Source organism: Misgurnus anguillicaudatus, chromosome 14, assembly GCF_027580225.2.
Source record: "Misgurnus anguillicaudatus chromosome 14, ASM2758022v2, whole genome shotgun sequence".
NCBI lineage: Eukaryota > Metazoa > Chordata > Actinopteri > Cypriniformes > Cobitidae > Misgurnus > Misgurnus anguillicaudatus.
In genome coordinates, this window is record NC_073350.2 from 28,721,346 (window position 1) to 28,733,875 (window position 12,530).

The window sequence follows — 12,530 nt, forward strand, 5'->3', positions numbered from 1 at the left end:
AGATGAACAGAAACGTTGGCAATAAAATAGGAGTAAATGGGGCGAAGATCATTTGCACCTTGAAATGATACTGTTGTGCATTCTTAAATTACTAATTCCGTTTAGGTAATGTTAAACATCATTGTTTACATTTTTATATATACACAATAGAATAAACAATATCTTAAATAAAGCCTCAGCTATAAAAACGTATATTTTTTTATAGTGATGACGTTATACTATACACATTCACAATGTATTTTCATCGCATAGATAGATAGATAAATAGATAGATAGATACTATTTAACATTTTAAAACCTTTTATTATCGTCTTAAATTAAAAATCGTGTGATTTTTATACTGCCGCGTTATTGATTTTTCTCCATTATAATTTTGAGAAAGAGACGGAATGAGCGCTCATATTTCAGACGCGCTCTGGTTGGCTGCCACTGCGACGTTTGATTGGATGGCGCGGAATGCTGCGTGTTGATTGGCTGTTGCTGATGCTCGCTGAAGTGACACTGACGCACAAATGCAGCTCACGCAGCAGTGAGGGGCTCATAATCTTGAGTAGAGAGACACATCTGTAACACAACTGCACGGATTATACGGACTGTTTTCTTGCTTAACAGCAAATGTAAGTGCAGTTATTTTCATATTTAATCAACCACATACTTTGAATTAAACGTTAAAGTGATATTTATCTGTTTTCGTAAATATTCAAGTGCAACGTAAAGCTATATGTATGTATGTATTAAGTTACTTATGCAAAACATGATTAGTAAAATAACATGTATTTCTATTTCAGGAGTATTTCAAATTACTGGATTTGACTTGTCATCAGTTTTAAATCATGGTAAGTGTCTGCAAATCACATTCTACAGACTTTGTCTTATTAAGATATATTACTTATTGGTTAAACTGCACACTAATTAGGCATTACCTTATAGTATTGCATGTGGTAGAGGATTAGTTATTTCAGAGAAAAGTCTGGTGCTAAAATTTTAACATATGGTGGGGCATCTGCACCTCATGCCAATCTGTGCATAGATACCATGCCAGTCTTTTGACCCTGCATGGATGCAACTGTTTCTAAATATGATGACTTTGTCTTTTTATTTACTAAGAGACTTATTTAAACAAATATGCTAAAAAACTCTGCATGCAAAGTTTTAAGGTTAAGGTTTGGGTGTTGGCATTTTGAGTGTGCATACAGTATAAAGTGTACTAAGACAATGAATACTGCAGTAGGTACTTATGCTGGTTTTGTTCGTAATGAGGTTTCAGAATTTACAATGTGTTTTGGGTTTTATGCGATGCATTCCTCAGTTGCAAAGGACCAAAAAGTTTGCTGCCTATTGTGAGCTCCCCAAGGCTCACAGACTTATAAAAACCACATGTTCCCTCCTAAATATGAGATCCAGGTTATTTTATTTTTTTGCAGTCACTCTTGAAGGCAGATTGTGTTCGATTTTAAAACAACTTCATTCTTCATCGTTTACATAAATCATTTTTGTTATATCAGACTTGTATATCCGCTTAGAATAATATATTACCAAATCTGTACTTCATTTCATTATTAAAAGATGGTGAAATTTTAGTCCTCCAAAATATAATTCTTTATTCACTGCAGATGTTATTTTTAAGTTAATAAGTCACATTGATTAATAAAATTATATTTTATATAAAATTATCTAAAAATAATTGATTACAACTAAGCTATAACTGGCGGTCTTAAAGGAGTAGTCCACTTTAAAGATGGGGGTGATTTTTCATAGTAGGAAAAAAATACTATGGTAAGTCAATGGGCCCCATCTTTAAAGTGGACTACTCCTTTAAAACTGCAGTTGTCATACATGAAGTTTATTTTATGCAATTGTCTCTTAATATGTGTTTGTGTACATGTTTAAGACGGCATAAAAGGTGTGGTAGTTATTCAATCCAGGTGTGGTGAGTAACTGGTTTACTCTAACTGATTTTGATGTGCGGGTAGTCATCTATTCTTTCTGATAGCTGGGTGTGATGTGTCCACATGACTTGTATTGAGCTCTTGTTAGCTAGTATAAAGCAGTTTTATTCAATTCCTCCAGACAAATAGAGCCATGCCCTTTTAACAGAGCTGCAGGTCTAAGCTTGTCAAAAAAGACAGGATTAGTCAATCTAGTGAAACATTGGAAGCGGTATGACCTGGTTTCTGTTTAAGCGTCAAATCTCGTTCTCATTTATTAATAAAGGAAAGCAAATGAATTAAAATATCAAGCCAAGACACGAAAATGATTTCTTTCTGCATTTTAGTAGAAGGACAAAACTGGCATCAGATACTGCAATTGACCATATCATTCATTAACTGTATCTTTCTGTCTCTTTCCAGTTGTGTCTGCAGGAATCGAGTGACTGCCTGCGAGAACAGATGCATTACATGATGCGATCGCTGCAGGATCTAAAGCATTTTCGCCGGAGCTGCGCAGCTCCCCCTGTTGGGCCTCCGGTGAGGTTGCGTGCCTGCAAGCAGCTCATAGCCCAGCGAGAGCGCCGAGCTCGGCTGAGGATTAGCGACGCTAGTGAGGCTAGCAGCCTTGACTCCGCCTGCTGTCTTTCTACCTCTCTGGAGGAGGAGGAGTCTACAGGCAACCCCTCGACCACCAGCTCTCCAAGCAGCGAGCGGAGCCTGGAGTTTGACTCTGGTTACTCCGAGGCATCCTGGCAGGATGAGGGCGTGGTGTTGCGACGTACCCGAAATGTCCGCGTATCTTCGTCAGCATGTCTTCGCACCAACCAGGTGAACAGCAGCCGAGTTCGTCCAAAATCCACATCTGATGCATGCCTGGAAACGTGGACTTCGTTTGAGACGGCTAGTGACCCGGAGGACTGGACTACGTCGCTGCTTACTCGCGGGCGTAACCGGCAGCCGCTAGTGTTGGGAGACAACAGTTTTGCAGATCTCATTCAAAACTGGATGGACTTACCGGAATGCCCAGAACAGACTGAACAGAAACACAACTCGGGACGTAGTTTCGCTAAGGACTTCTTGATAAACGTTAAACGAAGGATAGCTGGAATTTCACGGAACGTCGACGCGCGAAGGAAGTCGACTGATATTACGAAGTTAAGCAATACGTTTGTGGCCTCTAAAAGACTTTCTTGCCAAGTCGAAGTACAGCACCAAACACCATTCTTCTATAAATCCCACACTGGTTTAAATGAACTGGATGCAGATTTTTATAAGTGCACGGCACTGATGAAATCAGGGAGCAGAATGCCCATCGTCTGCAATGACAAAATTGGGTACATATGACTCCAGTGGGGTCAAAGAAACCTCACAGAGATAGACTGAATGGACTCCAAAAGAGACTTAATTATTTTTATATCAAAGTTTTGTCAGTCTTGTACAATGCACAAAAATAAAATGAAGAATTCCAAAAAAGTAATTGGTCTTTGAAATCACTTTAGATGGCAGACCTACAGAGTCATTCATAATATGCTTGTAGAGCTAAACAGTTGCCAGCTGCAGGCCAAAAATTTACACCTTTTTGATAAAAGCATCATAAATGTGACCCTGGACTACAAAAACCATAAGTGGCATGGGTATATTTGTAGAAATACTCAACAATACATTGTATGGGTCAAAATTATCAATTTGTTTTATGCCAAAAATCATTAGGATTAGGGATGCGATGATTAATGCTGATATACACTAATAATACCTGTCCAAAAACTATTCTGAATCGCACATGTATGGCTATTTCATGTACTATGGCTTTTGATCAGTAAGTCCTTATCGATCTGAAATGATTGTGAGTTTGATTCGTTTATAACATGCTTTTGAAAAAGCAACACTCGTCAAACATAGGCCCTGTCCCAAATGCCACACTCCGGACTTATGGACTTGCTCAGTCCACACTTTGATGACATCATTCAGTGCAGACCTTAGGGACCCTTGATGCGAGTCCACAAGGGCACACCGGAGTCATATTTTGGTACAGACTCGAGCGTCATGCAGGAAAAAGGAAAGAAGTTTCCCATCAGTGTGAACTCATCCCTCCATTGTCTGATTCGTCTGATTGCTCTTTCGCAAGGACTTCTGGGTTGGTAAAGTGCACGCAGTGCAGGCTTTGCCAAAGACCGCATCAAGGGTGCAAAGGGGCCGCTGATAAGCACACTTCAGAGCGTAAAAATGACAAATTGGACACCCTACGAACTCGTAGACTAAGTGACCACGCGCAATTTAAGGTCACAAGTCCGAAAGTCCACATGAGGTGCGCCATTTGGGACAGGGCCACAATCATTATACATAATACTTCATTATCATGAAAATACCTGAAATGGTTTGAAGAACAGCAATTTTGGCCCTGTCCCAAATGGTGCACTTCATGTGGACTTTCCGTCTCGTGGCCTTAAATTGCGCGTGCTCGCTTAGTCTACGAGTCCGTAGTGTGTCCCATCTGTCATTTTTACTCTTCGAAGTGTACTTATCAGCACCCTATGGCACCCTTGATGTAGTCTTCGGCGAAGCCCGCACTGCTGCAGACCCCACGCACTTTACCAACCCAGAAGTCTTTGCGAAAGAGCAATCAGATGACGGATGGGAGGAGTTCACACTGATGGGCAACTTCTCTTCCTTTTTCCGGCGTGATGCTCGAGTCTGTCCCAAAATACGACTCCGGTGCTCCCTCGTAGACTCGTATCAAGGGTCCCTAGGGTCTGCACTACATGATGTCATCAAAGTGTGGACTCTCAAGAAGTCATTAAAGGAATAGTCTACTCATTTTCAATATTAAAATATGTTATTACCTTAACTAAGAATTGTTGATACATCCCTCTATCATCTGTGTGCGTGCACGTAAGCGCTGGAGCGCGCTGCGACGCTTCGATAGCATTTAGCTTAGCCCCATTCATTCAATGGTACCAATCAGAGATAAAGTTAGAAGTGACCAAACACATCAACGTTTTTCCTATTTAAGACGAGTAGTTATACGAGCAAGTTTGGTGGTACAAAATAAAACGTAGCACTTTTCTAAGCGGATTTAAAAGAGGAACTATATTTTATGGCGTAATAGCACTTTTGGGAGTACTTCGACTCGGCGCAGTAACACCCTCCCTTTTCCATTATGAGAGTGAGAAGGGGAGCGGACTTTTCAGGCGAGTCGAAGTACTACCAAAAGTGCTATTACGCCATAAAATATAGTTCCTCTTTTAAATCCGCTTAGAAAAGCGCTACGTTTTATTTTGTACCACCAAACTTGCTCGTATAACTACTCGTCTTAAATAGGAAAAACGTTGATGTGTTTGGTCACTTCTAACTTTATCTCTGATTGGTACCATTGAATGAATGGGGCTAAGCTAAATGCTATCGATGCTTTGCAGCGCGCTCCAGCGCTTATGTGCACGCACACAGATGATAGAGGGATGTATCAACAATTCTTAGTTAAGGTAATAACATATTTTAATATTGAAAATGAGTAGACTATTCCTTTAAGTCCAGAGTGTGCTATTTGGGAAAGGGCCATAAATATATGCTTAAACCAATTCCTGGAGCTGCGTGTGTAATGGTTATTTTTCTGCGGGACTGCGGCCCATATTGAGTTTTTGCACGAGTGCGCCCTCTGTCTTTTGGATGTAGCGGCTGATTTATCGGTGCACCCCTAATTAGTATATTAAGTAAAGGTCATGTTTCATATTTTGTAAATTTCCAACTTTAATATATCAAAATGTATTTATCATTAGTAATATGTGTTGCTAAGGACTTCATTTGGACAACTTTAAAGGTGATTTTTTTCAATGTTTAGTTTTTTTGCACCTTCAGATTCTAGTTTTTATCATATAGATGTATCTTGGCCAAATATTGCCCTGTCCTACCATACATTAATACATACAAAAAAATCCGTTGTGAATGGTTTTGTGGTCCAGGGTCACAAATATAATCGTTGATGAAAAATTCCATCCTCACCTTGGTATCACATACAGTAATAAGGACAGTTACATCTATCTGACCTGTCCAAATAGTAAAACCATAAAAATAGCAACTTCAATGTTTTTACTTTGCACTCTGAAGATCTCACTATCATTGTCATTATCACAAAGAAGAACCAGTTTTGGGTTTATGGTTTCATAAAATAACCTTTAACATCTGAATAACCTTTCTGGTTCGTTTTAATGATCAAAAAGGGGCCAAAAAGAGATAAACCCAGCCCTATGATTTGTATTTTAACTAGGGCTGTAAATCACGATTAATCGCGATTAATCGCATACAAAATAAAATATATAAATAATATATTTGTGTTTATTGTGTGTAATTATTATGTATATATATATAAATACACACATACATGTATAAATTAAAAAAAAATTTATGTATATATTTTTTTATTTATATATAATATAAAATATAAATAAATATATATACACACCCACACACACATGTAAATGTTTCTTAAGTACATACATGCATGTGTTTTCTATTTATATATTCAAAATAGGTACACACAGTTCACACACATATATTATGCAAAAACAAACATTTATTTTGTATGCGATTAATCGCGATTAATCTTTTGACAGCCCTAATTTTAATCTATGCTGGGTTGTTTCACCCTAAAATAATGGATTGTTTAACCCAACGGCTGGGCTCATCCCTTTTTGACCCAATGCTGGGTTGAACATAACCCTGTGTACCAAAGGGGTACCTCTTTATATGTACCTCTAATATGAACTCTTTAGGTACAAATGTGTACTTTTTGAAAGGGTACCGCCCCAGTGACAGATAGGGACCATTTCTGACCAATTTTTTGACAGTGTAGAAGCTTTATTTTTTTTAAGTGTGAGATAAAAAAAATGTTCACAAAACAAAAGTTTTTTCCTTCTGACTCATCTTGAATGATCCTGTAAATCTTTCATACTGAAAGAGCATGATTGTGGAATGCAAAGGATTGTGGGAAGGGTGATGGTATCACAGCCAGTGATTGTGCTAAACACACAGTGGTGGTCATGCGCTAAATCAAGAGATAAATGTGTGAAAGCTTGAAGCTTAACAGTGTTTGCCAACACAGACGTGGTGATGACTCTGTCTCTGTCCATCTGGTCAGAAGCGACTCAATGTTCGACCCAGCAGCACTCCATCTGAAATCTGACATCTGGTCCCATCACACACTCACACGTTTACTTGAATTGACACACTCCACACACACTTGCACGCTTTAAAACCTGGCACACACTCCACGTTTGTGTTTGCACTGAAGCTTCGGCAAACATCACCAACGGGGCTTCCAAACACAGCATACCAAGAACTCCAGTCTGTGCAAATGAACAATACTGACAACCAAAGATTGTCAGATTAAGGCCAGAAAAGAAACAAGCAGATGCAAATACTTAGCCGATGTATTACAAGAATGCATAACATATGTGCATATGTTTTTTTTAGGATTAACACAACCAAGACACACATGCACGCACACATCACCAGATGAAGACTGGTGAAAGATAGTCATTTTTCAAGCTATGCACAGACTATAAACATTACTCTCATGCAGTGGCAACTCGTGACTGCTCATCTGAGGGGCGCAAATTTAAATGTGTTTATATGTTGCGTCATGTAATCCATGTGCATCACGTGTTTTCGCCAGAATAAGTGCTTGCTGCACACGCGTCAAAATCGTTTATAATAAAAGAGACGCCCTCGTTCAAAAAATACACGCAAGATACTCCCTTAATAGTAAACTCTGATTATGCATGAGATTATGCGAGTATCTGGCAAAAGCAAGCGTTTTTTTTATCATAAACCCTTTAGACGCATCTGCAGCAGGCACTTATTTTGACAAGACATAGGATCACTCGACGCGCGAACACATATTTTGAAATTACGAACCACACACGATGGGCTACATACATGTTGTGACGAACTATCTGCAACGCCTAAAAATGATTAAGTAGTCTTTAAGTGTCCAGATGAATCGGCACATCCTGTGGTGTAGCAGGACACATTAGTCTGATAGCTACGCCTCTTAAAGTTAGTCGGAAGCTTAATGATGCAAAAGTCAATATCTTTAGCATCCATCCAGCTGCTCCAAAATGTTCCCAATGCTGTTGTAAAGGGACACAAGCTGGGTTTAATCATTTAACATATGCGCCAAGGGCCACCTGAGATATTGGCGTTGATGGTTTTTGAGTACAAACCATTTTCTCCTCCAGAGAGGATAGAAAGCAAGAACTTGTAGTTCTAAGGACGCAATGTTCCCGTCCACCGCTGTAACTTGCTTATAAATAATTTTGGCATTTCTGGCCATAATTATGATGATAACTCCAGTGTACACCAAAAGGTACTGTACAAAAGGTACACCAAGGAGTGCCTTCCTAAAGGGGTTTGTAATATAGTGCATTGATACACTGCAAAAAAAATATATTTTCAAGAAAAAAAAATCTTAGTATTTTTGTCTTGTTCTGAGTAAAAATATTTAAAAATTCTTAAATGAAGATGTTTTTTCTTGATGAGCAAAACAACCCAAGAAAATATGTTTAGTTTTTAGACCAAAAATATCAAATTTAAGTGATTTTGTGCATAAAACAAGCAAAACAAAATCTGCCAATGGGGTAAGCAAAAAAATCTTGAGCATTTTTCTTAAACACTAAATTCAAGAAAACTTTGCTTACCCCATTGGCAGATTTTTTTTTGCTTGTTTTATGCACAAAATCACTTAAATTTGATAAAATTAGCCTAAAAACTAGACTTATTTTCTTGGGTCGTTTTTAGGGTGGCCATTCGTGCCAGTTCCGCCGGACACATCCCGAACATGTTTTCGGGTTCGTTCTCCGGAAGTCGCGTTGGTCGACCGCATACGTCATCAAGGTTTAATATTTCGGGTTTAATTTCAGAAAAGCAACCGTTACATTTCAAGGTAAGAATGAAACTACAATGATTGTATGTCTTAAAAGAAATAAATCGTAATTTTCTAATGTATTTTAACTGAAATGTGAGAACCTCGATGACGTATGCGGTCGAGCAACGCGACTTCCGGAGAACGAACCCGAAAACATGTTTGGGACGTGTATGGCGGAACTGGCACGAATGGCCACCCTAGTCGTTTTGCTCATTAAGAAAAAGCTTCTTAATTTAAGAATTTTTAGATATTTTTACTGAAAACAAAACACAAAAAACAAGATTTTTTTACCGCACTGCAAAAAATGGATTTCTTACTTAGTATTTTGCCTTGTTTTCAGTAGAGATATCTAAAAAATTCTTAAATCAAGAAAATATATCAAATTTAAGCAAATTTGTGCTTTAAACAAGCAAAAAATCTGCCAATGGAATAAGAAATTTTTTGCAGAATTTTTCTTGTATTAAGTAAATTCAAGAAAAAATTGTGCTTGTTTTTAAGCACAAATTCACCTAAATTTGATTTTTTTTGTCTAAAAACTAGAGTTATATTGTCTTGGGTCATTTGCTCATCAAGAAAATATATATTGATTTAAGATTTTTTTAGATATTTCTACTGAAAACAAGACAAAAGTAGTAAGAAAGTCATTTTTTGCAAATTTAGTGCGAATGCGCTACAATATATAAACTATTTTTTCTTACCTTTTAGTCCAAAGGATTTTTGTCCAAAGAGGGCTCTTTTTTTGTCTCTTTTTCAACTACCACAGTGGCCATTTCTAAAACAGGGGTACATTTCAAAAAGTTTGGGGTCTTCTTTTTCTGTTTGTGCAAAAAGAGAGATGTTGGACAAAGCCCACCAAGCACAAGACATCATTTAGACATTGTTTTTTGGGCTAAATGTAGGCCATGACTTGATGTAGCCCAAAAAACAATGTCCAAATGATGTCTTGTGCTTGGTGGGAGGCGATCAGCGAATGTCTGTCTAGACGTGCGCGAGACAGGGACGGATCACGTCATCTTGTGCACACACGCATCTCCGTGCAGCTTTCAAACCATACTCAAGCACTTACACATAAGCAAATTATTTCTCATACGAATGATTACTTTACAAGACCGTCAGGGCAGCAATAATTCACGTCATTTACAGGCCATTCACAAATTAAGGACACAAAAGTGGCGAAAAGTCTGTAGGCACGTGTCGACACACACCGTGCGTTAACATAACAATAATAATCGGTCATACATTCTACAGTTAACTGGTCAATATGAACATCCCTAGATATTAATGTTTAATGTTTTAGACGCAAGTTGCGACTCTTTTTCCTACAAATCACTTTAAAGTCATCTAATACAACGTCGTTTGGTCAAGAGCAATTGTGTACGACAGTCAGCGTTGTATGAAAAACAAAAATACAGACTGTGGATATAACCTACATATATAACCTCAGCATTGTTTACAACACAACACTGACCTCGCCACGGGGCTTTAAAATAATATACCACTGTATTGACAAAATTTTCTGCTATTTTGGTGCTGATGTGTGAATGATATGAAAAGACGTATTATTAGTTGCGCATGTGTATGAATAGCACATTTTTGTATTTACTGCTAAAGTACTGATTCTAATGCCTACTATCTTTTTATTTCACGTTTCAGCATACAACTCCAGTTTGAAATCTAAGAGTAGTCTCAATGAGGTGTGAACGGTGCTGTTTTAGGTAGACACACACTGTGGACATTGCGGTAGGGGATTCGTGGACTGACTCCGATGGTCATAAACCTTACAATAGAGTCTGTGGGTGAGATGGACGAGTGAACAACACATGTATTGCATACCTGCCAACAGCCCCCAATTAGCCAAACACTGCATTTCAACAATGATCTGTGACACGGTGGTGCCACCTTTAGACTAATGTCCAAGTGTTAATGTCTGTGTCAATGGGACATTTGCCCCCTAAGGGCAACAGCAGTTAAACATAAGAGCCTATAGTCAGAGTACCATTCAGATGGATAGTGTGCAACTGTTGTTTTCCTAGAGGTTTGGATTTAATCCATTTAACGGATTATAAGAAAAGGAAACTTACATTTTAAAAGCAAATCTGGCCTCCTTGCATCTGTTAAATTGTAACTGTAATTGTAAAGGTAGCGCTGACTGAGCAAAGATTAATCGCGATTAATCGCATACAAAATAAAAGTTAATTTTTTAATAATATATGTGTGTGCTGTGTGCATTTATTATGTATATTTAAACACACTCACATACATATATACATGTTCGAAATGTTTTATTTATATAATAAATATATATATATATATATATATATAAAATCTATATTATATTTCAATTTTATATATATATATATATATAATCTATATTATATTTAAATTTATATATATATATATATATATATATATATATATATATATATATATATATATATATATATATATATATATATATATATATATATATATATATATATATACATACATACATGTAAATGTTATTAAATACATACATGAATATATACATAATAATTACACACAGCACACACTTGTATATTATGCTGAAAATCACTTTTATTTTGTATGCGATTAATTGCAATTATTCTTTGCCCAGCACTAAAAAGTAAATGTCTCAAAATAGTTGATCTTTTTAAAATACATTAGAAATTGTGGATTAGCTTTAAACTGGAAAAGTACTTAAGACTATGACTATCCTGATGCTGTCTGGAATTTCTTAGAAATCCTTGGAAAGCTGAGATGCTTCCAAGAATACTGACTGTACAATGAATTAAAAGTAATGAAGGAAACATGTTTGGACCGGCCATCCATTGCCTGTTGTTGGCATAAGAGCTGACTGCTATTCTTCAAGAGAAAACTATTCATTTTTTTGGCTTTTTTGTCCACCCCCCACACTTATTTTCCCCTTCATTAGCCGAGATCTCCTCATGAATGAATGCCTTGGTCTATAATGCCAGCGGCTAATGGCTGAGCCATGTCAGGGAAATGTTAATGCAGACATTAGTGCTTTTTGTGTGCATGTGTGGACGTGTACACGTGTGTACATTTCACTTCTCTGGTTAATAACACATCAGTGTAAACAGGCTTACAGGAATTATACATTTTTATATAAAAGCTTTAACACACACACACACACATCTGTAGGTTCTCCACATTAGCAAGACGTGAGCTACGTTTGAAAAGGAAAGCACTTTACTAATGCACTGCAATTTTTCATTCAATTGAGAGTTCCCTGGTGAACTGCAATAAGAGCAGATACATAACACATATATAAAGTACAGATATATGCAGTGCAAAGTATAGTGCATTAAAAATATGATAGGAGTGCAGATCATGCAACTATTCATGAATAAAGTAAAATATAAAGTGCATAAAATATTAAATTCGCAGAGCACCACAAAAGTGTTATGGGTCAATCCCAAGAAATGCACATGCTGAGAAAATATGCTGATATATTGAAATTATTTGGGAAATTGGTATTTTTCTTCCTTATTTTTAAATCCTGATGTCCTGAAGTATGACACATACTGACAAAACATGTAAACATTGTATTGCACTGTAAGTCACTTTGGATACAAGTGTCTGTCAAATGCATAATGCATAAATGCATACATTTTCTTCAATATCATGCAGCACTAGAATGCAACATCTTAGCTGAA

At 37.2% G+C, this 12,530-nt stretch overlaps 1 protein-coding gene across 1 annotated transcript; it reads left to right on the top strand.

The window, feature by feature from the left end:
* Positions 1–464: 464 nt before the first annotated feature.
* inka1a (inka box actin regulator 1a) lies at positions 465–3,408 on the top strand. The gene is made up of 3 exons (XM_055184825.2): positions 465–617; positions 789–836; positions 2,352–3,408. The coding sequence occupies exons 2-3, from the start codon at positions 834–836 to the stop codon at positions 3,273–3,275; spliced, it is 927 nt and encodes a 308-aa protein (XP_055040800.1). The 5' UTR covers positions 465–617; positions 789–833; the 3' UTR covers positions 3,276–3,408.
* Positions 3,409–12,530: the final 9,122 nt, after the last annotated feature.